At 71.7% G+C, this 26389-nt stretch overlaps 3 protein-coding genes across 7 annotated transcripts; all 3 read left to right on the top strand.

Annotated features, from left to right (window-relative positions):
* Nucleotides 1-1646: 1646 nt before the first annotated feature.
* USP2 (ubiquitin specific peptidase 2) lies at nt 1647-15734 on the top strand. 3 transcript variants are annotated; one of them, XM_068916898.1, is made up of 14 exons: nt 1647-1759; nt 2356-2544; nt 3845-4602; nt 11859-11909; nt 12205-12328; nt 12519-12630; nt 12728-12838; nt 13012-13076; nt 13192-13295; nt 13380-13460; nt 13603-13681; nt 13801-13908; nt 14150-14270; nt 14378-15734. In XM_068916898.1, exons 3-14 carry the CDS (start codon nt 3886-3888, stop codon nt 14463-14465), a joined length of 1761 nt encoding a protein of 586 aa, XP_068772999.1. In that variant the 5' UTR covers nt 1647-1759; nt 2356-2544; nt 3845-3885; the 3' UTR covers nt 14466-15734. The 3 variants fall into 3 exon arrangements, with proteins under 3 accessions (XP_068772999.1, XP_068773000.1, XP_068773001.1); XM_068916899.1 differs by lacking the exons at nt 1647-1759; nt 2356-2544 and adding an exon at nt 3145-3208; XM_068916900.1 differs by lacking the exons at nt 1647-1759; nt 2356-2544; nt 3845-4602 and adding an exon at nt 8996-9355.
* A 920-nt stretch (nt 15735-16654) lies between these two features.
* Nucleotides 16655-21317, top strand: MFRP (membrane frizzled-related protein). Of its 2 annotated transcripts, none has more exons than XM_068916828.1 (13): nt 16655-16827; nt 16913-17027; nt 17245-17373; nt 17751-17912; nt 17992-18235; nt 18319-18449; nt 18543-18668; nt 19047-19123; nt 19291-19424; nt 19570-19700; nt 20088-20222; nt 20560-20687; nt 20755-21317. In XM_068916828.1, the coding sequence occupies exons 1-13, from the start codon at nt 16774-16776 to the stop codon at nt 20977-20979; spliced, it is 1791 nt and encodes a 596-aa protein (XP_068772929.1). In that variant the 5' UTR covers nt 16655-16773; the 3' UTR covers nt 20980-21317. The 2 variants fall into 2 exon arrangements, with proteins under 2 accessions (XP_068772929.1, XP_068772928.1); XM_068916827.1 differs by having other exon boundaries at nt 19276-19424.
* Nucleotides 21318-22932: 1615 nt separating this feature from the next.
* C1QTNF5 (C1q and TNF related 5) lies at nt 22933-26024 on the top strand. Of its 2 annotated transcripts, none has more exons than XM_068916690.1 (3): nt 22933-23093; nt 24140-24372; nt 25008-26024. In XM_068916690.1, exons 2-3 carry the CDS (start codon nt 24159-24161, stop codon nt 25523-25525), a joined length of 732 nt encoding a protein of 243 aa, XP_068772791.1. In that variant the 5' UTR covers nt 22933-23093; nt 24140-24158; the 3' UTR covers nt 25526-26024. The 2 variants fall into 2 exon arrangements, with proteins under 2 accessions (XP_068772791.1, XP_068772792.1); XM_068916691.1 differs by having other exon boundaries at nt 23076-23186.
* Nucleotides 26025-26389: the final 365 nt, after the last annotated feature.

Here is a 26389-nt window from a genome sequence, read left to right as displayed (position 1 = left end):
CTGGCCGTCCGCCCAGCCGACCCACGCGCAGGTGAGCCACGGGACCGCCGCGGGGACGCCAGCCCCGGCATCTGCCCCGGGGCCGGGGCCGCACGACAAGGTGGGAGGGGAGGCTGCAAAATCGCCGGGAGGACTTGGCAAAACTCTGCCCCCCTACCTCTGGTTGGGTAAAACCGCGGGGAGAGGTTGCCGACTGCTTCGCCTCCGGAGGGCTGGCCGGGTTCAGAGTTCACGCGTGAAAACCCGGCAGCTCTCTGCCCCCCGGCACCCTCTTCATCGCCGAGGGCTGGCGGAGCCGGGCGCTCGGGACACCTCCCTGGGGTCCCTTCTTTTTTTCCACCCGCAGACCTCAAAGCAATAACGTGTGCTGGGTCTTACGTCAGGGTTCCCCGTGGGCTTGGGGTTTTACTGCCTGGGGGGGTGGCCCAGCAGGAGGGATGAGCAGCAGGTTTTGCAGCCAGGTGGGTATGCGTCAGCGGCACAGCGCGAATCCCGGCCAATGACTCCCAGCCAGCACGTGAAACGAGCTGGCAGGTTCTCAGGCCCTGTGCCTGCTAGGGGATGCCTTTGCTGCAGGAAGGGCCTTGGCTGGGCTCATCCCCGGCAGCACCCGTGACCCTGTCGGGTGCCTTAGCCTTGGGGGCGAGCGCCAGCGGCACGGGGGAGCTCCGCAGCCGCGGTGGCACCCGTGCGCTGGACGCCGGGGCTGGAGCAGGGCTGCCGGCAGCGCCCCAGGGCTCTGAGGTCTCTTTATCTGCTGCCGAAGGGCTTCGCGCGGGTGACGCAGGCCTCTCGCGGGAGCAAACCCGCTGGAGCACATTGCAGCCGGGGCTGCTCGGGGCTACCCTTCCCCGCGGGAAACGCAGCTGTGCCTGGCCTCATCCCCCTGGGGAACGGGCCGGGGGCTGCCCTGACCCCTACGGCACCATCGGGACGTGCATGTGGGGCCCCTCCACCCCAAGCCACGCAGGGCCGTCCCCTCTGCCCCCGCCGTCCCAGAGATTGCTCCCCGAGTAACCTCCAGGCTGGGACATCGTGTCTCGGGGGGGCAGACACAGCTCCAAGCCTGCGTAAGCGAGGAGCAGCTGTGCTGTAACCCCTTGGACCCAGCCGGGGCTGTGTAAGCTGAGCCTGCCCGGGTCCTTCACGGGCCGCGGAGGGGTCACGGCCTTGGCCAGGGCCAGGGGCTCGAGGTCCTGGGTGGAGGACAGTGGCTGGGGAGGGCGCAGGGTGTCCGGGCAGCATCCTTCCCCGCTCCTCTGCCTCCGGGGTGAAGGCTTTGCCCCGATGTTATCCCAGCCTGGAGTTTTCCCGTTGCTGCCGTCCCTCGGGAAGGCCGGCCAGAGCTGGAGGCTGGCGCCGGAGGCTGGGGGAGGCTTCCCCAGCAGGGAGAGCAGCCCCTGCGGCGCCCGGACTCCTGGGCCCCGCTGTGCCGCCCGGCCGTGTGATGACGGACCGGACGTTCCTGTGCCTCAGCTTCGCCGGACGCCCAAGGAGGATAATGAGGGTGCGGGAGGCCTGAGTCAGCGGTGCCGGCCCCGGGGCTGTGCCAGGCGGGAGGAAAGCTCAGCGTTATTGTGGGCAGGGAGGGGCCACGCGGGCCAGGAAGCAATGGGAGGAACCGGGGTTTTCTCACACCCCCTCAGCTCCTCCGGCTCATGGCACGCTCCCCGTCTCCGGCAGCCCTGGCGCCCGGCACGGCGTGAGGCGGGCACCGCGCGGGGCAGGCGGTCGTGGTAGACGGCGGCGGTCCCACACGGTAAGATCGCTCCCGTCCTATAACGCCGACGGGTTTAGCACCCGCACGCGGGCGCCGTTCCCGCTGCCGGCCCCACACCCCGCCGCGGGCTTGCCCCCCGGTCTGCTGCCCCGTCCCGCTGCCAGAAAGCACCTGCCGCGCTGGGCGCCGGGGCGAGCGTCTCTCCCGGCGGCTGGGTACCCGGGCGAGGCGCTGCCGGCGGTGGCGGGGGCACGACGGGTCTCAGAGCAGCCAGCCAGGCTGGGTGGCGGGGGTAGGACAGGCTGCTGCGGGCAGGGCTGTGCCGGCACCCAGGCGTCCGTCCCGAGCCCGGGGCCGTGGCGCCTCGGCCGGGCGCACCGGGAGCGGGGCGGCGCGCGGAGCCTCTCGGTGCTCGGCTGCTCCCTGCCCCGGCCAGGAGGGTTTTGGGGGAGCCGAGGGCGCCGTGTCCCTCCCAGCGCAGTTCCCCACTGCGCGTACCGAATCCCAGCTGGCAAAGCAGCTCCTGGGCCCTCCCAGCGCTGGCAAGGGCGGCCAGGGCCTGGCAGGGAAGCGCCGGGTGTTTCGCCGGAGTATTTGCCTGGAAGCGGATTATTCACCCCTCCGTTCCCAAACAGGTCTGTGCGCTCCAGCTTGCTCTTGCTTGCGAGCAGTTTCCTCTCCGCTGTGGGACAGCAATAACAACAGCAACCGGGACGCGGCCGGCCGGCCACAAAGCTGGGCTGGCGGCCAGGAGGCCACGGCGGCCGGACCGCGCTCCTCACCACAGTTTGCTAAAGCACCGCCGGGGCCACCTCCGCGCCGGGGTGAGCAGGGACGGGGGGGGGGGCCCACGGGAGCTGAGGGCCGCAGCCCCCTCCGCGGGCGCCCGGCCGCGAGGCGCAGCGCAGCCCTCCCCGCCGCCGACTCCGGTTTCACGCGGATCGGTTTCACCCGGCCGCCAGTGGAAAATGCAGGGCACGCGCTCCCCGTGCCCAGGGCAGGGGCAGGCACCCTGGGGCGGCACCCACGGGGGGTCCCGTCGGGGTAAGGGCTGCAGCCAGCGCTTGCCTGGGGTCTCCGGGGGTCTCACCCTGGGCAGGACGCCGGGGTCCCTCCCAGGCTCGGGCAGGGAGTGGTTTTGCGGCGGCTCCTTCCCTTGCACCAGGCGCGCGGTGCCGGTCCCCACGGCTGGCTGCGCCCCGCGGGCCGCCGGGGGCTGCGAGAGGGCCGGGCAGGGCAAGGCAGGGCAGGGTGCCCGGCTCCGTCCCCCCCCAGGGCGGCTGACGCTTGGAGCGGGGCCAGCCCGGGCCAGAGCCCGCCCAGGCTGGGCTGGGAAAAACGCTCTGAATCAGGGTCATCTCCCTGGTGACTGGAGACTCTCCGAGCCGCAGGAGCCACCGTCCTGCCAGGGACGGGACGCCGGGTACCCGGGGGAGCCCGGCTGGGGCTGCCTGCCCGCCCCGGTGCCAGCCCCAGCCCCCGGGACAGGTAGGGGACCCGCCACCTGCCCCTGCCCCGAGAGCATCGGTGCCGGAGCCATCGGCTCCGGACAGCCCTCGTTGGCGGGCTGGGGGGTTGTCCCCGGCCGGCCGTGCGCCCTGGCGCCCGGGGCAGCCCCAGGGGAGCTTGCTGCCCCCCTGCCTCGTGGGGCTGCGAGCAGGGGCAGGCGGAGCCCCTCTTTCCCCCATCCCGGGGCGGGGGGCTTCCCCACCAGCCCCCCCTCTCCCCCTGCTCTACCCCTCCGTGTTTGCAGAGCTCGGGGCTGGCTCCCAGTTCGCTGCAGGCTCCTGCATGCCTACCTGCCCCCGCTTTGCCCCTCTCCTGCCGGCTGGGGAGAAGCCGGCGGGTGCTGCGGGGTCCGAGCTGGGCTGCCACCCACCCTTAGGGGCTGCCCGGCTGGCGGGGGCCACGGCAGCTGCCTGGCCACGAGGGTTCGCCTCGGCCCGAGGTGTCGAAGGGAGGCAGGCGGCAGGGCCGCGGGGCGGGCTGCCGGGCCCCCGGCGCGGGGGGCGTCCAGGGGCCGGGGAGGGCCGCGGGCGGGGGGCGAGCGAGGACCGCCGTGACCGTGGCCCGGGAGCTGCCTGCCGTTTGCAGGAGGTAGCGGGGACACCTCTTCTCTTGCAGTCGATGCCTCCAGCGGCGCCTGCTGAGCCCCAGCCTGCAGCATGTCCCAGCTCTCCTCCACCCTGAAGCGGTACGTCGACGCGTCCCGCTACGCCGAGACCACCTACGGCAAGGTGCCCGCCGCTTACAGCTCCTACTCCTCCTCCTATGGCTCCACCTTGGCCACGTCCTACGCCGACAGGGACAAAATCGGCTTCAAAACCAGCCCCTCCGCCAGCTACCTGGCCTCCCCCCGCTACCACCACGCGGGGCTGTCCCCCACCAGCGGCTACGACGCCGGCCGCCTTGCCCTGTACCCCGACTCCGGCGTCCGCCTGAGCCCCGCGTACATCCGCAGCCAGCCCCGGCCGCCCGGCGGCGGGGGGCTGAGCGGCGGCGCGTGCTATGCCTTGGCGGGGCCCCCTGGCAGCCCCCCGGGCTACGCGCCCGCCCCGGCGCCCCTCAGCCGCCGGAAATCCACCAGCCACTCGGACCTGGCGCGGGAGTTTTCGGGGCTGCACGCCTCGGACAGCGGCTACGCGCCCACCCACGGCCCGCCGGCCGCCCGCACCCGCCAGGAGCTCTGCACCCTCTACCAGGCGGCCGTGCGCTCCGACTACGTCCACGACTACCTGGAGACCTACGGGAGGAAAAGCGGCCGTGGCGGCCTCCCCGCCGACTCGCACAGCCCCGCCGTGCCTTCCTCGGCCGCCCGCTACGCCGGCCAGCCCTGCGAGAGGAGCGACGGCTACTGCAGCACGCCTGCCTGGGACCCCACGGTACGTGCTGCTTGTCGGGAGCAGGGGGGCGAAGCCGGGGGGTTTCGGGCTACGCGGTCCGTGTCGGCATGTGCTGAGAGGTGAGGGACCCTGTGCGCACTCCCTGGGGCTCTCCCTGCGTTGCTCCGTGCCTCAGTTTCCCCAGCTGCGCCATGCAGCGATGGTGCTGACCTTTCCTTCATGCCGCCTTTGATTGCGCAGCAGTCCTGGGCCAGAGCTGCTGAGTGGTGCTGAGCCAGCCGGACCGGCCGGCCGGGCAGGTGTCCTCGGCGGGGACGCGCTGCCGGCCGCCTGCACCTCACCTGGCCCCCCCCCGCACCCCTCGCCGCCAGGCACGTCCGTGCACTGGCATGCCCGTGCGCGTGCCAGCCGGTGCCGGCGCCGGCGGGCCAGCTCACAGCCCCGTGCACGCAGACCCGCACGGGCGCACACACATCCACGCACGGCTGAGCCTGCGCGCCGGAGCTGCGTCCCCGTGCAGCTGGCTGTGCGCACGCGCCCCCCTACCTGCTGCCTGGCAGGCCCCGGCCCAGGACCCGCTCTGCATCTGGCCCTCTCCTCCGCTGCAGCAGGCTCTGCCCAACAGCCAGGGATGAGGCTGGGCAGGAGGCATTTTGTGCTGTCACACTGTCATCCCTGCTAGAGCGGCCCAGCTGGCATAACCAGGGCGGGCACCCCCGGCTGCTGGAGACACCCAGCTGGGAAGGCTGGTTGGGCTGGTGCTCATGCTGCGACGGGGACTCAGTGCCCAGCTGCTGCTCAGGTTTCTCACCGGTGCCCTGCAAACTCCCCATCCCAGATACCGCCTGCCCCGACTGTCTCAGAGCATCCAGCCCCAGCCCCGAGCAGGCAGCGCACTGCTCCGCGCGGGCTGTAGCAGCCGGAGTCGGAGCAGCCCCAGGGTCCGCGGCCACAGTGTTGGCCACGTGCCAGGGACGGAGCAGTTTTTCCACAGCTGTGACGCTCTGTGCAGCATCACAAGTGGTGGCAGAGCGCTCGGTGCCCCAGGTATAAATCAGTGCTGTGCCATCCCCAGAGCCCCAGCCCAGGCTGGGAGCCGGCATCACGCACGCAGCCCATCTCGGGAGCACACAGGAGCAGGCTGGTAATTTTCCACTCAGGTTTCCTTCCAAGATCCGGTCAGGCCCTGCCCGCGTCGTCTCCCTCTGTCTCTGCAGTCGACGTTTCTTCGTGCTGTGGCAGAGGTCGGTCCCCCCGGGGCAGGGACTGACCTGCCCGCTGCTCCCCTGCAGCTCCATCCCACCTTCGCTGCTGCTTGGGCAGAGAAGAGCTGCGGGTTCCTCTTCCCCGTGGGCAGGACAGGAGGCTCTTCCCGTGCTGGAGGGAAAGTGGCCCTGAGAAAGCTCAGCCAGCGCCCCTGCATCCCTCCCTGTGCCAAGGGCACGGGGAAAAGGCCATGGAAGCAGCCTCCAGGCTGTCTCCCTCCGTGCAGCTCCTGCCCTGGCATCCTCGTCTCCAGGGGAAGGGCTCCCGCCCGCCCCTCCGGAGCTGCTCGTTTGACTCCTGGCAGAGCTGCCTCCTCGCTTCCCGGTCCTCGGCTATGGTAGACACCCGCCTGGGTCACGCAGGCGCTGGGGACAGGCAGGGGCAACGTAGGGGTATGCAGCACCTCTGTGCCCTGCAGCTGGGTGCAATGGGGGTGCAAGCCTGTGTCTGCTGGGACCCTCGGGGCTGTGCTACCCCAAACCGTGGCCCGGCAGGTCTGCATACAAACGCACCCTGGGGGGTTCCCAGCCAGGGCTGCCGGGTGGCTGCTGGCGGCTGGCACAGGGTGCCGGGCAGGCGGGGAGCCTGGATCGGTGACACCATGTTAGGTTGCCTGGGGGCTTTTAATGGGCTCCCCTGCTAATTTCCACTCGTGTGCTCTTCTCCCCACCCCGGCTTTTCCAAGCCGGGAAGTGAATGCACCCGCTTGTAGAACAGACTGCAAGGGCCCACGGTTGTGCCAGGCGCTGGAAACAAGCCGGGGGGCAGGAAGGGAGCGCGTGTTACGGCCCCAGCACTGCCATCGGTTCTGCCCCATTACGCAGGCGCTGGGGCAGGGCCAGCAGCACCCGCTGCCGTTGGAGCCGGGGCATCGCCCGAGCTGGCCCAGCTCCCTTCTCCCCTGCCGCCTCCTGCCTTGGCGCAACGTCAATCCAGCCAGAGGAGTTCGTACCTGGAAGGCGAGGGCACCCGCGTTTGTCCCTATCAGCACCGTCACTTCGTGCCTCAGTTTACCAGCCCGCAGGGCGAGAGGAGGTGTGTGTAGCTGTCACGAGTGCCGGTGCCTCCCGAGCTGCCCGCCTCTGCGGGCTCCCAGGAAGGGCAGGCTGGCAGGAAGGGGGCAGAGCCGGAGCTGTGCCGCCCCATTAACCGCCCTGGGTGAACATAGGGTCAGAAGGCCAAAGCCACCCGCAAAACCGCCGGCAGCTCTCTGCAATCCCATCCTGAGCAGCTGACAGCTCTGGCCTGCAGCCAGCCCCTGCCCTGCCTGCCTTTGCGGTGCCCGTCAGGCCCGTGGCAACCTTTTCCCCGTGGCAGAAGGTCACCGCTGTGGAGGGGACACCTGAGGACAGGCAGCTGGTGCTGAGCAATGCTGTCTAGCCGTGGCTCCCCTTCGCTCTCCGGCTCCAGCCTTGCCCGGAGAGCCCATGCGCCGCTCTGGCTGGAGGGGAATTTGGTCCTTGGTGCTTGATGTCCCCAGGCCAGGAGGTTCATCACGGGATGCCCTGCATCCCACGCTGCGGGATTCCCCCCCGCTTGCCGTGAAACCGGCTAAGCCAGCACAGTGCATCCCCCGGGGAGCGGGTTGCTCCGGCAGCTCCGCGCGCCGCTCGGGGTGGGCCGGGTACCTGGGGCAGATCCTGCCTCGGAGGGCACCCACCCATCTGCAGGGCTGGGCGGCAAGAGCGCCGGCCCGGGACGTGCAGCAGGCCGTGCAGTGGGGCCCGCGCTTGCCCCCCGACGGGTACGCCCGCAGCGGGGGGCTGTGCCTTGGCCCCACGGCTGTGACACCCAGGGGGTGTGTGCGAGCGCGTTGCGGGGCACCCGTGCAGTTGGCGGGGTGTGAACCCCCGTGTGCACACTGTGTCCCTGCGTGTGTACACTGTACACTCCGCAGGGTGTGTATATATATACACATATACGCGCACACACAAGCGGGGATTACGACAACCATCCTGTTGTGATGCAAAAAGCCCCGGCCCTGCAGATGAGTAACGCTGCAAGATGCCTCCTCGGATATTTTTATTGGTGCCAAAAATAGTCTCCCTCCCCTCCCCTCGCCGTAGGCAGCCCCTCCGCCGGCTGTGCCGGGGCTCGCTCCGCGGACAGGAGAGGCTGCATCCGCAGCAAGTAGGATTCAAACAGCAGCCGCCGACTCCGGCTGCGGGGGGCTGGCACGGGAGCAGAGCATCCTCCACGGGGGTCCCCCATCAGCCCTCAGCCCTGCTCGGGCAGGCGGCTCGGGCTGTCCTCCGAGCCGCCCGGCCGCGCTCTCCCTGCCTTGGCTGCCCGTGGAAATTTCCCTGAGCGGGCGGCAAAGGCACCTGGGCGCACGCACGCACGCAGCTGCAAGCCTCAGTCGCTGCTCACCCTGCTGCGGTCAGAGGGGTGAAGCAGAGGGAGACGCAGGGCTGGGACGCAGGACACCCGGGCTCTCCGCCAGCCTCCGCGTGTGCCCTTGCTGCAGGAGCAGAGCCTGAGCCCGGCCCGCTCCGTGCCTCAGTTTCCCCCGTGCTCGGAGGGCAGGCGGGAGCTGATGCCCTGCTCCTTGCTGGGAGAGCAGAGGGGTCCCTTTGCCCCGCGTCGGGCTTTGGGGCAGTTTTGCCCCAGCACATGAACCAAGACACTGAAATGCCTCCCCTCAAGGACTGCGCGCTGTCTGCTGGTGCTCAGTCCCCCGACACAGCCCTACCCCGGGAGTCAGCGCCTCTCGCTGCAGGGGTTGCAGAGCCTGCCCGATGCTGGGGAGCGGGTGCCCATCCGCCGGCCCCGGGGCACCGGCGCTGGGCATGGGGGGTGCCCAGGCAAGCGGGGGGGGGCTGCCCCCCCCCTTGGTCCTTAGGGTAAAAACCCTCCTGCCCCCCTGATATTGGTCTGGTGCCGGCAGCCGGGTGGAGGGAGCCCAGCAAGCAGGGAGCATCGCTCCCCGGAGCTCGCGGCCCTGCAGCGCCGCGGAGGGGCAGCGGGGAGGACGGAGAGGGGGAGAGGGCTGCGCTGGGATGCTGCGCCTGTTTCCTCCGGACGCGGCGGAGGCCTCGCTTAGCCCCCGGGCCCCGGGCACGGCCGCCCCTCGCGGGCCCCCCTGGCTTCCCGGCCTCCCTGTACCACGCGGTGCCGGCGGGGGCTGGCCGTCACGGAGCCCTGCTCGCCGCCTCTCCACCCATTTGATGTCAGAGCCGCTCAGGTGCCGTCAGCCCCAGAGCCGGCATCGGCATCGCAGTCACCCGGGCACGGCCGGCCGGCGGTGCCCGCCAGCACCGGCAAGGCCAGATCCCCGACCCCGCGTCCCCGACGTGGCCTGGCCGAGGCGAGGGGTCCCCGGGCATCCGGCCGGCTGCACCGGCCCTCACCGGCTCGTCTCGCCTGAGCACCTGCGAGGGGCATCATGAGGGACTCCTACACGGTGACGCTGCCCGAGGAGCCCCCGGCGCTCCCCGACCTTCACAAGGACCTGCGCCCCCGCGCCTCCATGCCGGGGTCCTTGCTGGTCTCCACCTTCGTTGGGCTGGTCCTCAACAAGACCAAGGTACGAGCCCCGCGCGCGCCCACCGAGCCCCCCGTCCCCGGCTGGGGCGCAGGGCCGGGGGCTCGGAGATGGGGCCGCCTCTGCCCACGCCGGGGAGGCCGGGGCGCCCCACAGCCCCGGCTCCTCCTCGGGGGTCTCCTTGCTGTGGGACGGGGGTTGCTGGCATGGGCGCCCGTCCCCGCTGGCCGTGGGGCAGAGGTGCCCCGGGGCAACGCTCAGGAGAGCAACAGGCAAGGTGGGCAAGGGAGCCTGCGCTCGCGGCACCCCGCGGAGCGGGGACATGCTCCGGCCGGGGTCCTGCCGCGTCGCCCCCCGGGCGCCGGAGCTCCCGGGGGTCTGGGAGCCGCCGGGGCGGCAGGCAGGGCCGAGGGCTGGAGCGGGGGGCGCGGAGAGCAGGTGAAAGCTGCTGTGGGCGCTCCGGGATCCTTGTGCCAGCCCTGCCCCTGCAGTGACCTTGGCCAAGTCCCTGTGCCCCGGTGTCCTGCCCTTTGCAAGGAGGAGACTCGCGGGGCCAAGCTAGCCCCTCTGCACGGCGTCACCGGGATGGGTCCGGCCCGGCCTAGAGCCACAGCGCCCGCGGAGACGGGGAGAAGGGCCGGGGGCAGGCGGAGCAGGATCCCAGCACTTATGTAAACCCGGCAGCTCCGGCTCTCCCGCTGCGTGGATGGGAGCTTGGCGTGCAGACCCCAAAAGCAGTACGGTGTGAATCCTGCCCCCTGTCCCCCGTCCCCCTCCTGCAGTGCAGCCTCAGGGACTCCCCAGCCACCGCCGCGTGAGCCAGCTCTCCTCCGCTGTCTCTGAGCAGCGCCGTGTCCTAGATAAAGCCCCGGACGAGCGGGGGGGATTAGCTGGAGTTGAGTCACTGAGGGGAGGGAAAACCGTGGGGAAAATAAGACCTTGGTGCAGACAGGCCTGTGCCGCGCTGCGAGGTGTCCCCCAGTCCCCTGCTGACCCAGGCTCTGCCCTGGGGCTGCCGGCGGGCAGGGGAAGGTAGCCCAGGTCCTGGCCTGGAGGAGTGTGGGCAAGCCAGCACCCACGCCGGCGGGCGCTCAGGTTCCTCCTCTCCCAACCAGGGCGACAGGGCAAGCAGCATCGCGGCTGGGGTGCTCCCGGGGCGAGCAGCAGGGATGCTCGGCGCCCGGCAGCGCGGAGCGCCGGCGGCCGGCTCCGGCTCTGCCCAGCAGCGTCAGGACGCCCCTGGGTGCAGCCCGGCCGGGGCTGGGGGTGCCGGGTGCTGCGAGGGGAACGTGCACCCGTGCAGGACACCCGGCTTGTCCGGCAGAGCCGCGTGCCCCTGGGCAGGGCGATGGGGTTCCCCTCTGCGTCCCGGTCCCCCCGCCAGGGAGTGATGCCTGCGCCGTCGCTAAGGAGCGCGTGTAACTGTATCTGGGTTATTTTGGGCTGCTATCAGGGCTGGGTGCTCAGCACCTCCCACACACACACCAGCTGCTGCTATTTCGGAGCTGCTGGGCCCCCTTCCCTCCTCTCCTCCTCCTCCTCCTCCTCCTCCTCCTCCTCATGCCTGGGGTTGGCAGCCAGGGCATTTGCCTGAGGTTCATTAATCCCTGGTCGAGCGTGGGGGGCACGGTCCCCGGGTTGACCCCGCAAACCACGTCGGCTGCCCGTGCCCCACTTCTTGGCGCGGCTGTGGGGAAGTTTGCCGCACCGGTCCCCTCCTGGCTGGGAGCCGGACGCCTGGGTTCCCGCCGCTCGTCTCTGCCGGCACCTGTTCCCCCGCGCCGGGCGAGGGTGAGCAACGCCGCAGCCTCCCAAACCCACCCCCCCGCCGGCAGTCTCGCTCTCCCCAGCAAAGAGCGGCGATGCTGCCCAGCACGTGCAGCTGCCCGCGTCCGTCTCTGCGCTGGCCGAGAGCCTGCCCGGCTGGCGGAGCGGCCTGGGGACCGCGAGGTCCCCCCCATCGCACACGCACGGGCCGGCGGGGAGGGCACGGCGGGGAGCAGAGCCCGGGCGCCCGGGGCCCGGCACGCCGACGCCAACCGGCTGCCGCAAGGCTCGGCTCGCGCTTTGCCGGCTGGACTTTAGCCCGCCAAAGGGCCATGCCGAAGTCCGGGCTGCACGCGGGTGCAGGAAGCGCGGGCGGCCGCGGGCGGCAGCGGGGCACTGCGCACGTCCCGCCGCCGTGCCGTGGGCAAGGGGCGTCCCGGAGCCCAAGGCTGGCGCTGCCGGGGAGGCAGCCGGGGGCGGCCGGCCCCAGCTGTAGCACGGGGCAAGGGGCAGCAGCACAGCCGGGCGGGAAGGACTTTGAGCCCCGCGTGCTGTCCCAGGACGGGCAGCTGAGCCGCGCCAAACTGGCCCGCGGGACGGGGCAGGCCGGCCGCGGCTGGGCGCCCAGCCAGGCTCCGCAGTGCAACTGGTGCAGCGGGAGCCGGCAGCGCGGCAAGCGTCGGCACCGCGGACGCCCCGTGCCGCAGCGCGGCCCCGGGGGAGCAGCCGCCCCGGGCGGGCTGGACCCCGTCTCACCCCCTGCTCCCTCTCTCTGCAGAGCTCCAAGGCGGTGCAGGGGCTGACCGGCCTGCGCAACCTCGGCAACACGGTGAGTGCTCGCCCCCGGCGCGCGCTGCTCTCCGGGAGCGGCAGCGGGAGCCCCCAACCCGTCCCCTCGCCCCGCCAGCGTCCCTGCGCTCTCGCCCCCGCGGGAAAGTGCCCCGGCTGCCCGCACCGCTGCTCCCCTTGCAGCCGGGCAGGTAGGGAGGGGACCCTGCGCCCCGCACTGCTTCGTCCCCGTCCTCTGCCCACCCGCCCCGGTGCCCGCCTGCCCCGGCGTCCCCCCGCCGCCGCTGCCTCCCGCTGCCTCCCGTTGCCATGGTTTTCCTTTCTGCCTCCCCCAGTGCTTCATGAACTCCATCCTGCAGTGCCTGAGCAACACCAAGGAGCTGCGGGATTACTGCCTGCAGAACCAGTACCTGCGGGACCTCAACAACAGCAGCCGCATGCGCACCGCGCTCATGTCAGGTAACCGCCGCCCGCCCGCCCGCCCGCGCCGCCGCCTGCCCTCCTGCCGTCCCCGCGCACCCCATCTCCTCGGGGACCCCCGCCTCGAGGTCCTCGCTCGCCCCCAGCCTTGCCCAGCCCCGGCGAGGACTGGGGAGGCAGCCGGGGCGCCCGGGACTGCCGCGCTGCTGACCGGCCCCTCTGCCCGCAGAGTTTGCGAAGCTGATCCAGCTGCTCTGGACCTCGTCTCCCAACGACTGCGTGAGCCCCTCCGAGTTCAAGACACAGATCCAGAGATACGCCCCCCGCTTCGTCGGCTACAAGTAAGGACCCCCGGGGCGCCCGGGGCCGGCGGGGCGGCAGGGTGAGGGGCTGAGCCGCCCGCAGCCGCTCACCCGCCGTGCCCCGTGTGCCCCGCAGCCAGCAGGACGCCCAGGAGTTCCTGCGCTTCCTCCTCGACGGGCTGCACAGCGAGGTGAACCGCGTGCTGGTGCGGCCGCGGGCCAGCACCGACACCCTCGACCACCTCCCGTAAGCGGCGGGCTGGGAGCGGGGCGGGAGGCGGGTGCCGGCCGTCCCCACGGACGAACGCGCCGCCTGCAAGCCAGGCCCAGGGACCGCGGTTGCGCCCCTGGGTCTCTTTGGGGACCCGGTGGCTCCCCAGGCCAGCGCTCATCGCCCCTCCGTCTCGCCATGTCCCGCAGTGACGATGAGAAGAGCCGCCAGATGTGGAGGAGGTACCAGGAGAGAGAAGACAGCCGGATCGGGGGTGAGCGCCGGGCCCGGGAAGGAAAGCGGACCGGCAGGGAAGGAGGGCAGGGCTGGGCTGGGGACCGCAGCGGGAGCCGGGGGTGTCTCACCCCTCCTTGTCCCATCCCCACTAGACCTCTTCGTCGGGCAGCTGAAGAGCTCACTGACCTGCAGCGAATGCGGCTACTGCTCCACAGCCTTCGACCCCTTCTGGGACCTGTCCCTGCCCATCCCCAAGGTAGGGTGGCCCCGTCTCCCCGTCTCCCCGCTGTCCCCCATGCCCCGCGCACCCTGCCCCTGACCCGGCTCTGTGCTCCCGCAGAAGGGCTACGGCGAGGTGACCCTCATGGACTGCCTACGGCTCTTCACCAAAGAGGACGTGCTAGACGGGGATGAGAAACCGGTACGGGGCACGGGGACGGGAGGGCTTGCCTTGGCCCAGGCTGGGCCCACCCCCCGCTCCACTGCCACCTTCCTCCTGGGCTGGGGGTCCGTGCGGCTGGCCTGTTCCCTGGCCCCCCGCTCACGTGGTTTATCTCCCTCAGACGTGTTGTCGCTGCAAAGCCAGGACAAGGTGCACAAAGAAATTCAGCATCCAGAAGTTCCCCAAGATCCTGGTACTTCGTATCCTTCAGGCCGGGGCGCGGGGCCGGGGCAGGTGGTGCTGGGGGGGTCGGGGGGGGCCGGCGCCCCGCTGCGTCCGGGTCCCCGTGGCTCCCTGGCTCCTTGACGCCCGCCCCCAGACCTGAAGCGCTTCTCAGAGGCCAGGATACGGACGAGCAAGCTCACCACCTTCGTCAACTTCCAGCTGAAGGACCTGGACCTCCGGGAGTTTGCCTCGCAGAGCTGCAGTGAGTGCTGGGGCCGGCGGCGGGGGGCCGGGCACGGCTCCCGCCCGGCGCTGGGGTCTCCCCCGGTGCGGAGGGGAGGGGACACCCCTCGGTAGAGCCGTCCCCGGGGGATGCCAGCCAGCGCGCGGCGGGGAGACGGGGCACGGCGGGGACGAGACCTGCGGGGTGGCCGGGGTCCCTCCTGGACCCCGCGGAGGGGCGCGGGGGGACCCCCGCTGAGCGTGGCCCTCGCACCCTGCAGACCACACCGTTTACAACCTCTACGCGGTCTCCAACCACACCGGCACCACCATGGGGGGACACTACACCGCCTACTGCAAGAGCCCCCTCTCCAGCGAGTGGCACAGCTTCAACGACTCCCGGTGAGGCCGCGCGCGGGGCTGCGCAGGGCAGACAGCCCCCTGCTTGGGGCGCCCCGGCGCCCGGCGCTGCTCCCCGGCCCTCACGGCCCGTCTCCCCGTCTCCGCAGCGTCACCCCCATGTCGTCCAGCCACGTCCGCAGCAGCGACGCCTACCTGCTCTTCTACGAGCTGGCCAGCCCGTCGTCCCGCATGTAGCCGGCCCTGCCCGCCCGGGCGCCCCGCGCCGCCCCTCGCAGCCCGTCCTCCTCCGGCTGCAGGAGGTGCAGAGGGGAGAGAGCGACGGGGCTGCGGCCGAGAAGCCGGAGGCGGCCCGGGAGCGAAGGCCCGGGGACGGGGACGCCGGCGCCGAACCGAGGAGAGCAGCCCACGGCAGGGCAGGGCCCGGGCAACTCAGGCGCCTCCTGGTCGCTGGCGTTTGGTTTGGACTTTGGGGTTGGGTTTGGGTTTTTTTTTTTCCCCCCCCTTTTTTTTTTTTTTTTCCTTTTCTTTTTCTTCGCGTGTAATAAAAATCCTGAGCAGGGGACTGGGCAGGCGCGGGGCCACCGGCCTCGCCGACTCGGCTAGGACGTCTGCTCGCCACCGGGAGCATCTCCCTCCCACCTCGGGGCCTCCTGGCGCTGCCCGTGCCCTCGGCCGCCCCGGAGGGACCGCACCGCCTGGCGAAGGAGTCGTCTGCATCCCGGCCCGCCGGCTGCCTGCCCCGCGCGCGCTCCTCGGAGCCGCCTGAGCTCGGGCCCAGACTCTCAGAGAGGAGGTGGTTGGGGGGGGGGGGGAGAGGTGGGTAAAAAAACATTTTCTGGAGTTTATTTGTATTTATAACGGACTTTTCTCAACCCCTGAGGTGCCCCTCCGCTTCCCGGCTCTCCGGGGACTTGTGCCGGGCCGTGCTTCGGGTGGGTTTTACCTGCCTCCTCATACGACGGTGCCTTAAACCATTTAGGGGAGCGGGGCTGCCCAGCGGCGTCCGTCCTGGCGGAGGAGAGGGAGAGGGGGGCAGCGGCGTTCAGGGACCGTCCGCCCCGGGGCTTTCTCCTCCTCGCGGTCCTGAGCCCCCTGGATGCCCGGGGATGCCCGGCCCCACCGGCCCCACCGCTCTGCCCTCCAGCTCGCAAACGCCAGTGGCCTTTTTAGCCTTTTCTCTAATTTATTCTCCTCCCCGTCCCGCCCTGGCCGAGGTGCAGAGGAGGGGGAGACGGGCCCGACCCCACAGCCAGCCTGCGAGGCAGCTGCGTGCGCCCCAGCCACCCGTCCTGCTTGGCCCCGCGGCGACCGCCCGGCTGCTCTGCCCGCCGCGAGCATCCCGTGCAGCCGGCGGCGTGCCGGCGGGCGCCGGGGCCGGAGCAGCTGCCCGCCCGGGGCAGCGCGCCTGTTGGGCAGGGGGCTTGTTTACTGTGTAAGCAAGATGGGCAGGAAGCGTCTCGTACAAGGGAGACTCGTGCAGGAATAAATTTCAGCTTGAACAGAGCGTTGCGTGGCTGTGCTTGTCTCCGGGCGGGCAGAGCCTGCGGCTCCGGCGGCAGGAGGGAAACCGAGGCACGAGGCAGGGCTGTAACTCCGCCGGGGCCGGAGCAGCCTGGCAGACGCAGGGCCGGCAGGGGCACGGGGCCAGCTCCCGCCGAGGCCCTCGAGCGGCAGCGCTCCGGGGCTTGCCGGAGCCGGGGAGATGTGATGGCAGGTCCCTCTCCTCCGGCTGCCCAGCGCTCTGCCCCCCCAAAGCCCCTGAACAATGGCCCCTTTCTCCCCCGCTTAGGGACGGGGCCGGGCGCCGAGGCATTAAGGAGCAGCAGGAATGCGGGCGGCTGGGCAGCCCCCTCCCGTGCGGGGAGACACGAGGGAAGCGGGGACAGGTCCGGCCCCGGCTCCCCAAAACAGCCGCGCTCCGGCGGGGAGGCTGAGCGCACCGAGCAAACCCACGGCCCCTCCGTCCGCCCGCGGGCCTGCCCAGCGCTCCCCCGGGTGCCCGGGTCCCTTGGGCCTCTGCGTCCATAAGCACACCTTGGAAAGGTAGCGCGGAGGAGAGCGCTCGCCCTCTGCAGCCCCCCCGGGCCCCCCGCTGGCCCCTGCCCCACGCGGCCGCCCCGCGCGGCTCCCGGCGCGGCCGGTGTGAGCATGCCTTCCCCTTTAAGACGCTGGTTCTCCGTGCCAGGGTCTGACCTCGGCATCCTCAGCTGAGTTGGATTAAGGGGGCGATGCGGGAAGGGGCCGGCGGAGGGGACCGGAGCCGCTTGCCTCCTCCAGGGCTGCCCGCTGGCGCCACGGGCATGGCCGTTGGGTCCCCGGGCAGGCAGGGGCGGCCGGGCGCGTAGGCACAGCCAGAGCCTCCTGCATCCCTCCCCTGGCACAGGGACCCCAGCCGGCGTGGAGCAGACCCCCCGGGGCCGATGGCGACGGGGCCCGTGGTGGCGCCTGGGGAGGACGGGATGGCGAGGCAGGTGGCCGTGCTGGAGGGCAGATTGCACCGGGAAGGCTTTTAACCAGGCTGTGCCGGGACTCGCCTGCTGCCATGAGGGACTTCACCGAAATCACGCTGTGCCCCGAGGCGCTGGACTGCAGCAAGGTAGGGCGGGGGCGGGCTGGCACAGCCCCGGGTCCCGCAGCGGGTCCCCCCGGGGGTCCCCGGCACCCACGGCGCTCTCCTGCAGACCGAGTTCTGCAACCCCGTCTTCGAGGGCGAGGAGACCCAGGCAGCGTCGTCCGCCGACCGCCTGCCCGACGGGGAGGACGGCGCCAGCCCGGCGTCGCCCCGCCACAGCCTCGGTACCGGCTTTGGGGGTTCGTGCCCGGGTCCACACCGGGCATGGGGCCAGCAGGTCCTGGGGGCCGCAGGGGCACCCGTGGGGCAGCTTAGGGGCCCCACCAGCACCCTGGAGACGTGCCCAGCCTGGGCTCAGCTGGCCACGCAGGCAGGTGGCGGGGTCCGGGGCACGGCCCAGCCGCACCGCCGTCTCTGCCCGCTTTGCCCACCCTCTCGCAGGCCGGCAGCTCTGGGGCCAGGCGGGCTGGCAGTACCGGGCCGACTGCAGGTTCACCTGGCTCTGCGTGGCTCTGATGAGCGCCCTGCTCCTCTTCCTCATCGCCCTCCTGCTGGGCATCGTCATCCACCGTGAGTGCCCGGGCGGGCAGGTCCGGAGGGCCGTGGCAGGGATGGGGGACGTGGTGCAGCTCCGAGGTGGAGGGGGGCACGTGGGCAGGGGGGGCTGAGCCGTGCACGGGGTGTGGGGCAGCGAGGGCACGGCCAGGCAGGGTGTCCCGGGAGCTGTGCGGGACTGAGGGCGGTCAACACCACCCTGGGATCTGGCAAGGTCACGGGTCCCTATGGGATGCCCTGGGGTCTGCACGGGCTCTGGCAGGTGGGTGGTGGTGTGAGACCCCCCACCCCCAGGATTTGTGCACTCGTGGGGCTCAGCGGGGCAAGGCGGGAGCGCGCGGCGGGGCCGCTGGGGTCCCTAAACGCCGGCGGCGGCTCTGCCCCGGCAGCAGAGCTGAAGTCCCCGCAGCCGCCCGGCTCCCCGGCCGCAGCCCTGCCCGCCCGCGGCGCTGCCAACGCCACCGCGGCGCCCGCCCGCAGGGACCCCCCGGCCCCCGAAACCGCGGCCACCCCCACCCAGAGCCAGCCCCCCGTGGCCGGCACGCCGACGCCGGGTAAGTGGCCGGCGCGGGGAGGGGCGACGCGGGCCCCCTCCGGGCGCCTGCTCACCCCCGGGCCGTGCCGCTCGCGCAGCTTGCGGCGGGACCCTGCGGGGCGCCGAGGGCACCTTCAGCTCGCCCAACTACCCGGCCCCCTACCCGCCCAACGCCCTCTGCGTCTGGCGCATCGAGGTGGGCCGGGGCCTGGCCATCCAGCTGAGGATGGAGGCGTTCAGCGTGGAGGGCACCGCGTCCTGCCTCTTCGACCGCCTGGAGCTCTACGAGGAGCCGGCGGCCGGCGGCACCGATCCGGCCCCGGCCCGGGGCGGCACGGCCAGGTAGGTTGAGGCTGGAGGAGCGGAGAGGACCGGGTTGCATCCCCCCGGGGTGCGTATGGCGTCACCCCTGCCCGTGCACGCAGGTTTTGCGGCAACGTGGCCCCGCCGACCTTCCACACCGACTCCAACCACCTGCGGGTCACCTTCGTCTCCGACGGCAGCGTGGGCGCCCCGGGCTTTAGCGCCCGCTACCGTGCCGTGGCCCCCAGCGAGAGTGAGTGCCCCCGAGGGGGTCCCCGGGGCGCTGGGGTCCAGCATCGCGGCGGGGAAGGGGCGCCGGTGGCAGTCTGCGTGCCTGTGCCCCCAGAGAGCTGCGCCTGGGACGAGCACTTCTGCGACCGGGGGCTCTGCCTCCAGCCAGGCTTCGTCTGCGACGGCTTCCACGACTGCGCCGACAGGAGCGACGAGGCCAACTGCAGCCTGAAGCACAAAGGTGGGCTGCCCGCACCCCCTGCATCCCGCACCCCCTGCACCCCTTGCCCCTGCATCCTTCACCCCCTGTATCCTGCACCCCCTGCACCCCTCGCCCCTGTATCCTGCACTCCCTGCACCCCTTGCCTCCTGCACCCCCTGCACCCCCTGCACCCTTCGCTCCCTGCACCCCCTGCACCCCCTGCACCCCCTGCACCCTTCGCTTCCTGCATCCCTCACCCTTGCAACCCACACCCCCTGCAACCCTTGCCCCTGCACCCCCTGCCCCTCTGCACCCCTCGCCCTCTGTACCCCGGCACAGCATGGGGTAGCAGGGGAGATGGGGCGACAGGAAAGGGCGCAGGGCAGAGGGTGACCCTGCGTGCATGTCCCCCCCCAGAGTGCGGGGGGCCGCTGACCGCCTTGGAGGGGCATTTCTCCACCCCGAGCCATCCCCAGCCGTACCCGCACCAGCAGGTGGGAGCGCGGCTGCCGGCAGGGGCTGAGGCGGGAGGAGGAGAAGGGTGAGGGCAGGGCTAGGAGGAGAGGGGACCGAGAGGCAGGGTGGGGGGGCTGGGGGAGCCCCTGCCCGGCTTCACGGGTGTCGCGGGCTGCCCCCTGCCCTGCAGCTCTGTCTCTGGCAGATCTCGGTGCCCCTGGGCCACGTCATCGACCTGCACTTCCACAACTTCAGCCTGGAGCCGCACGAGGACTGCAGCTTCGACTTCGTGGAGGTGCACGACAGCGCGGGCACGGGGGCCCCCAGCCTCCTGGGCAGGTACGGGCGCAGCGCCGAGTGCGCAGCCGGGGAAACTGAGGCACGGGGCAGGCCGGCGCAGAGGGGCTACCAGAGGGCGGCCAGGCAGCCTCGGGGCGCCGCTGGCCCCCACCCTGAGCCGCGGCTCGCTCCCCGTCCCCTGCAGGTTCTGCGGCCACCAGCTGCCGCCCGCCCTGACCTCCTCGCGCCACGTCATGACCGTCCTCTTCGTGGCGGACGAGGGAGTGGCGGACGACGGGTTCTTCGCCACCTACCAAGCCCGCAACGCCACGGAGAGTAGGTAGCCGAGCAGGGGCGCAGGTTGCCCAGGGAGGTTGGGCAGTCTCCGTCCTTGCAGGTTTTCAGCCCCGGGCGACGCGGCCTGAGCCCAGAGCTGGTCCTGCTTCGAGCAGCAGGTTGGGGTAGAGACCTCCGGAGCTCCCTTCCCGCCCGAAATGCCCTGATCCTTGCCATGGGGGACACAGCCGGCACGGCTGCCCTGTCGCGCAGCCTCCGCACGCCCGCACCCAGACAGGCTCCATCACCCCCGGGGGAACGTGGGACCCCCCGAAGCTGGGCCTGAGCTGGTGGCTATGGGGAGCGGGTGGTTAGCAGGGGGACAGGCTAACGCCGCTCTCGGCCATGGCCGCGCCGGGCGCCGCACCGGCCCCTCTCTCCTGGCAGGGACCTGCAGCCCGGCGGAGTTTTCCTGCGGGAACGGCGAGTGCCGGGCGCTGGAGTCCGTCTGTGATGGCTGGCACGACTGCCCCGACGGCACCGACGAGCTGAACTGCACCAGCGTGTCCTACCCGGCCTTCGGTGGGTGCCAGCGGCCGGGGCGGCCGGGCAGGTCACCAGCGCACGGCGGCAGGGTGCCCCCGCGGCCCCGGGGTTGCCCGTCCGCAGCCCCGCGTTGCACCCGGCCTGTTTTGCACCAAAGCTGGGACGAACCTGGCTGCTCGCTGGGGGAGGCAGCGGTGGTGCAGAGGCGCTCCTGGGTCCTTGCCGGGCCAAGCCCAGGGCTTGCAGCTCCCTCTGCGCTCACCCGGCCCCGGGGGACCCGCTGGCTACCCCAGCCGTGGTTAACATCTGCCAGCAGCACATCTGGCGGGCATCGCTCCCGCTACGAGGAGTGAAACACCTCTCGCCATGGCAGGGTCCGTCTGCGAGCCCCTGCAAGTGGAGATGTGCCTGGGGCTGAGCTACAACACCACCTCCTTCCCCAACATCTGGCTGGCCATCCCCGACCAGGCGGGAGCCGCCGAGGTGCTGCAGGACTACCAGGTGAGGCGGCCGCGGGCCGGGCATGGGGCCCGGCTGCCCCGCCGGCCTCACCGCCGCTCTCCCACAGACCCTCATGGAGCTCGCCTGCTACCAGCACCTCCGCCCCCTCATCTGCAGCCTCTTCGTGCCCAAGTGCACGCCGGACGGCGGCGTCCTGCAGCCCTGCCGGGCCGTGTGCCTGGCCGCCGAGCAGCGGTGCCAGCAGTCGCTCGGCCTCCTCGGCATCCTCTGGCCCATCAACTGCAACATCCTGCCCGACTCCAGCGACCCCGTGGAGTGCTTCCAGCCCTGACGCAGCAAGAGGAGAGGAGCAGGGGCCGAGGCAGGCTGCCCAGAGCTGCCTCCTGCCCCCCGAAACGCTCCCACCCTCCTCCCGTGGCAAACAGGCAGCCCCCTGCGCAGCACCCGTTGGCAAGAGCTGGGTGCAGTTTCCAGCCCGTTCCCTTCTCCCGGCCTCTCCGGGCTCTGCCTGGCCTCTTTCCCACTGCCCTTAGGCAGGGCCTGGCAGATGCCACCTGTCCCCAGACGCAGCAAAGCTGGGCCCAGGGTGAGCCAGGCTCCGGGAGGGAGACGGGCCAGGGCTGCCCGTGTGCCCCAGCCCCGGAGCCAGCAGAATAAACCGTGTGAGCAGTTGACAAACCCGGTGGGTCTGGCAGCTCATTTGAGCAGGGTCTGTGTGGGGGTCCTGTGGGGTCCGAGTGCGGAAACTGAGGCTGAGGCCAAGGTAGGGAAGCCAGGGCTGGGGTGGGGGGGTGGTCTCTGGGCAGCAATAGTGGGGCACTGGGGGACAGCCCTGGCTGTGGGGTTGGGACAGGCCACGGCGCTGGCTGTGCCGCAGATGGGCTGGGGGGGCCTGCAGCGCCCAGAGGGGTGCGTGGGGCTGGCAGCGGGTCCGGGTGGTGGCCCAGCAGCGCCGGGAGAGGGTCCTGCCCGGGCGCAGGCCGTGGCCCTGCTGCTGGCTGGGCTGGCCCTGCTGGCACCAGGCAGCCCTGCTGGCCACGGGCCCGGTAACGCCCCGCGGCCACAAATCACCACCCAGCTGGCCAAAAACAACAGCCCCTTCGCACCTTGGGAGAGAGGAGCCAGGCAGCTCTGTGCCAGCGCCCAGTGTGGCCCCGGGCATCCGGGGCAGCAGGGCCAGCAGGCAACGTCACCCGCACCGCGGCAAACACCCCGTGCAGGGAGACGGCCAGCGACGCGGGCTCGGTTCCCGCTGCCCTCCTCCTGCCCCCGGCCCCGTGGGAAACTCTCTTGCCTGGCTGAGCACAGCTGAGCTTAGCAGGAAAAGGAGCCGGCTGGGGACACCAGCGCTCTGCCCTGGCAGGCAGCATGGCGCAGCCGTTCCCCAGGCTGGGCACAGAGGGCTCGAGCCCATCCTGCCCCTGCGCTCCCTGCACATCCCAGCTGCTTGCAGAGCCGGCTGCAGGAAAGGGGGACTCCCCTTGGCCGCAGGAAACCCCACCGCCTGCCCGTGTCCCTTGGACGCACTCGGCGCTGGAACGAGTTGAAGGCGAGCTGGGAGCGCCTGCAAAAGCCCGGCACGGTCCCAGCCCTGCCGCGTGCCCCGCGGCCCCTCTAGGGCCGGCCCTGCCTCCTGGCACGGCCGCGGCGCTGCTCTGCTTGCGCCCGCCTCCGCCTGCTGCTGCCTGGCACCGTGCTGCCTGCTCAGCCCCCCGGGCCCCGCTCCGGACCCCCGACCCCGGATCCCCCTCTTGCATCACCGGCCTGGCCATGCCCAAACCGCCCCGGCCGTGGCCGAGGTGCCGCCCAGGCAGCGCGCAGGGAGCAGGGGGGCAGCTGCGGGGCCCGGGGGTATAAATGGGGTGGGGGAGCGGTGCTGGCGGGGTCCTCCAGCAGCGCCCGTGCCTGGGTGCAGCACCGTGAGTGTGCGTCCGTGCAGAGGGGCGCGCGCCCCCGGCCGGGGCACAGCGGCGTGCCAGCGGCGCAGAGAGCAGCACGCGCCTCTCCCTCCTCGCTGTTGTCTGCGTTTGCTGCGTTTCCCCCCCTCTCGCTTGCTCTTCTCCCTCTTCTGCTCCGTCGCCTCTGTTTTTTCCCGTCCCCCCTCCCTGCATCCTCCCGCCGGGTGCCCCGATGTGTCTAGCAGAGGTGTTTTTCATCCGACGGCTTCCCTCCCTCTGCCGGCCTGTTTGTCTGGCTCTCCCTCCCCCTGGTTACAGCACTTCTGACACCACGGGATTATTTTTCTTTTTCCCCTTGTCTTGTAGCTTTTGGCTCCCAAGGCCTCTGATTTCCTTTGGAGTTTGGGAGGAGAGACACGAGGAGGAGGGGGGGTGGAGAGGCTGCCTTTCCCAGGGCCTTCGTCAGAGCGGGGCGCTCAGGAAGAGCCGCGAGCCCTTCCCAGCCAGAGAGGAGCGAGCCGCCGGGGCAGGAGGAACGGGGATCGCAGTGAGTGGGGCAAAGCGGCTCCGTCCGCTCCGCGCCGGGGGCCCGGGGGCAGCTGGGGTCCCGGCTCCAGCGCCTGAGCCGAGGAGAGACGCTGTAATCCTCCTTTTCCTCTTTGCTGGATCCGCCGCCGCTGCGGGAGGGGGAAGAGAGCAGCCGTGCTGGGGCAAGGCCTTGGGGAGGGGGCCAGCGGCAGCCCGGGCGCTCGGGTCCGTCCCCGCCGGCGGGGCAAGGACTTGTGCGGCAGGGTGGTCGCCGGCACCGGGGGCAGCCCGGTGCGACGCAGCCCGCGTGCTGGGGGATGCTCCGGCCGCAGACAGCTGCGCCCCGGGAGCCGCCGCGCCGCCGGCTGTGCAGGAGAGGCGCCGGCAGCGGGCAGCGATGCTGCCAAGAGCGGGGCCGCGATGCAGCCCGGTGCTGCCGCCCGGCCGCAAACAACCCCCCCCCGTCCCGACGCGCCGCCCCGGCCCTCCCCGCTGCGCAGCCGGCCCCGAGCCCTCCTCCCGCCGGCGCCCCGACGCGCACGGGCACCCCCGCAGCCCTCCCGCAGGCCAACCGCCCGCACCCCAAACAGCCACCCCCCCCCCCGACAGGCACGCAGACCTGACAGCTTGCCACGCATGCCACAACCGCCCGCCGCGGCTCAGAGGCCTCGCACGCCCCGGCGAGGGTGCGTGTGTGCACCGTCGTGCGCCCTGCGCTTGTCTCCTGGGAGCCGGCCTGCGGCAGGGCAGCCCCGTGGGGTGCAGGACAGCCCCATGGGGTGCAGGACAGCCCTGTGGGGTGCAGGATAGCCTGGCAGCATGCAGGATGGCCAGAAGGGATGCAGGATGACCGGGAGGGATGCAGGACGGTGTCACAGCACAGGCAGAGCCAGGAGATGCTGTGGCAGGTGCATCCTGGGTGGGGAGACGCCGAAAGGCAAGGGGAAAAGAAGGGAGGGAGCCGTATGCTGGTGTAGCCGGACCCTGCCAGGCACCGCCAGCCCCTTTCCCAGCCCTCCTCATGGGGGTCTGCGGTGCTCTTACCCCTCTCTGCCCTCCTTCCAGCCCTTCCACGGCTGACGAGATGAAGCAGCTCTTCCTCCTCTTCCTCATCGGGCTCATCGCCAGCTCTTCCCAGATCGAAGACAACAAGATCCCCAGGCTGTGCTCGGGGCAGCCGGGCATCCCGGGGACGCCGGGCCTGCACGGGGGCCAAGGGCTGCCAGGCAGAGACGGACGAGACGGCCGGGACGGGGCGATGGGCATGCCGGGCGAGAAGGGCGAGATGGGCCCTCCTGGTAAGGAAGGAGATGTCCGGGCTCGGGAGGGGGAACTCTGCCGGGGTGCTGGCGCATGCTAGACGTGTGCAGTGACACAATGGGAGCAAATCCAAGCTCTGGGGCCCTACTTCCCACGCAGGTGCCCCTTTCACGCCGCTGCCTCCCTCCGGTCCTGCCGGCAGAAACCCTGCCGCGGGCAGCAGCTCCCCACTGCTGGCAAAGCTGCGTTGCTCCCCATCCCCGTCTGCCGTCCCGCTCTTCCACCTCCCGCTTTAGGAGGTGGCCGAGGGCCCAGCGAGCCCTCCCCAAATACGGCTGCACATCCTCCTCTCTCTGGGGTTTCTCCTACCCTCCCCGTTTTGCCGTTCCCACCACGTTCCCCAGTTAGCACCAGGGACGCCCCTGGCTCCCTTCGGCTTTTGCCCCTTTCCCCGCCAGAGCACTGCTCGTGGTAGGTATCATGGAGGCTCGTGACCCCCCTTGCTGGAGACACCGCGTGGGTTACGTGGCTTTGGCACGCAGAGGGCTTCCCCAAATGCTCCTGCGCCCCCGGGCCAGGCCGCAGCTGGGCTCTTGGGCTGGGGGAGCACGCTGGGAAGGGGGCCGTGCTGCCGGCTCGGCGGTGACGCTCCCCCCCCGCCTCCTCGCCCCAGGACCCCCCGGCCCCCGTGGGGACGTGGGCAGCCCCGGCGTGGACGGCGTGCACGGCGAGAAGGGGGCGCAGGGCGAGTGCGCGGTGGCCCCCCGCTCGGCCTTCAGCGCCAAGCGCTCCGAGTCGCGCAGCCCGCCGCTGGCCGACCAGCCCATCCGCTTCGACGTGGTGCTCATCAACGAGCAGGGCCACTACGACCCCGCCACGGGCAAGTTCACCTGCGAGGTGCCCGGCCTCTACTACTTCGCCGTCCACGCCACCGTCTACCGCGCCAGCCTCCAGTTCGACATCATGAAGAACGGCAAGTCCGTGGCCTCCTTCTTCCAGTACTACGGGAACTGGCCCAAGCCCACCTCGCTCTCGGGGGGCACCCTGGTCCGCCTGGAGCCCGAGGACGAGGTGTGGGTGCAGGTGGGCGTCGGGGACTACATCGGCTTCTACGCCAGCGTCAAGACGGACAGCACCTTCACCGGCTTCCTCGTCTACTCCTACTGGCAAAACTCCGCCGTCTTCGCCTGAGCCCCCGCCGGCGGCTGCGGCCGGGGCGCGCGCCCCTTCCCCAGCCCGCGGCTCGGCCCTCGCCCGTCCTGGGCACAGAGGTGGCAGAGTCCGGCCAGGTGGCTCCTGGAGCCGGGGGGGGGGACACCGGGGCTCCCCACCCCGGCTCTGCTGTGGCCGCTCGGCCGCCCGGCGCGCGACAGGGATACGGACCCTCCGCCGCCCGGGAGGTGGCGGGGGGGGGGACGGGGACGAGCCCTCCAGCAGCGCTGTATAAGAGCGAAGCGTGACCTGGGGCACCCGGCTGCGGGGCGAGACGCCCGCGCTCGGGACCCCCGCTCACCCGGCTGCTGCCGTATATTACTGCCCGTAGCCGCCTCGCCCTGCAGCAGCCCCCCACGGCGCAGGCAGGGCGCCCCAGCTTCTCCGCCTGCCCCTCCGTCCGGCGTGCCCCGCAGCGCCCCGGGGTCCGCTCCCTGCCCTCCTCCTTTAACCCTCAATAAAGGGCTGCTGAACGAGGCGTGTGCGTGCCGCCCGCGGCGCCCGCTCCCCTCCCCGGCGTCGCTGCGCTGCCCCACGGGCCGCGGACACGCGAGGGGACGCGATGTCCCCGGCCGCTGCCACCGGGGAGCCACTAGGTGGAGGTGTTGGAGTCGCTTTGGGAGGACACACCGGCCAGCGTGAGGATCCCCCCCCCCGCCCCTTCCCACCGCTGGGCCTTCTCCACCGCCCCCTCTGCTGAGGATGCCCGGCGAGGCCGTGGACCGGGATGGGGGGTGCCCGGGTGGGGAGGGACCCAGGCGTCCCGGCTCCCTGCTCCGGCCTTGCCCCAGCTCCTCGATGGGTGCGAGGGGTGCCTTCCCGCCAGGGGCCACCGCGGCCGGA

This window comes from Struthio camelus, chromosome 22, assembly GCF_040807025.1.
Source record: "Struthio camelus isolate bStrCam1 chromosome 22, bStrCam1.hap1, whole genome shotgun sequence".
NCBI lineage: Eukaryota > Metazoa > Chordata > Aves > Struthioniformes > Struthionidae > Struthio > Struthio camelus.
The sequence above is the reverse complement of the archived record's forward strand: the minus strand, read 5'-3'. Positions and strand labels throughout refer to the sequence as shown.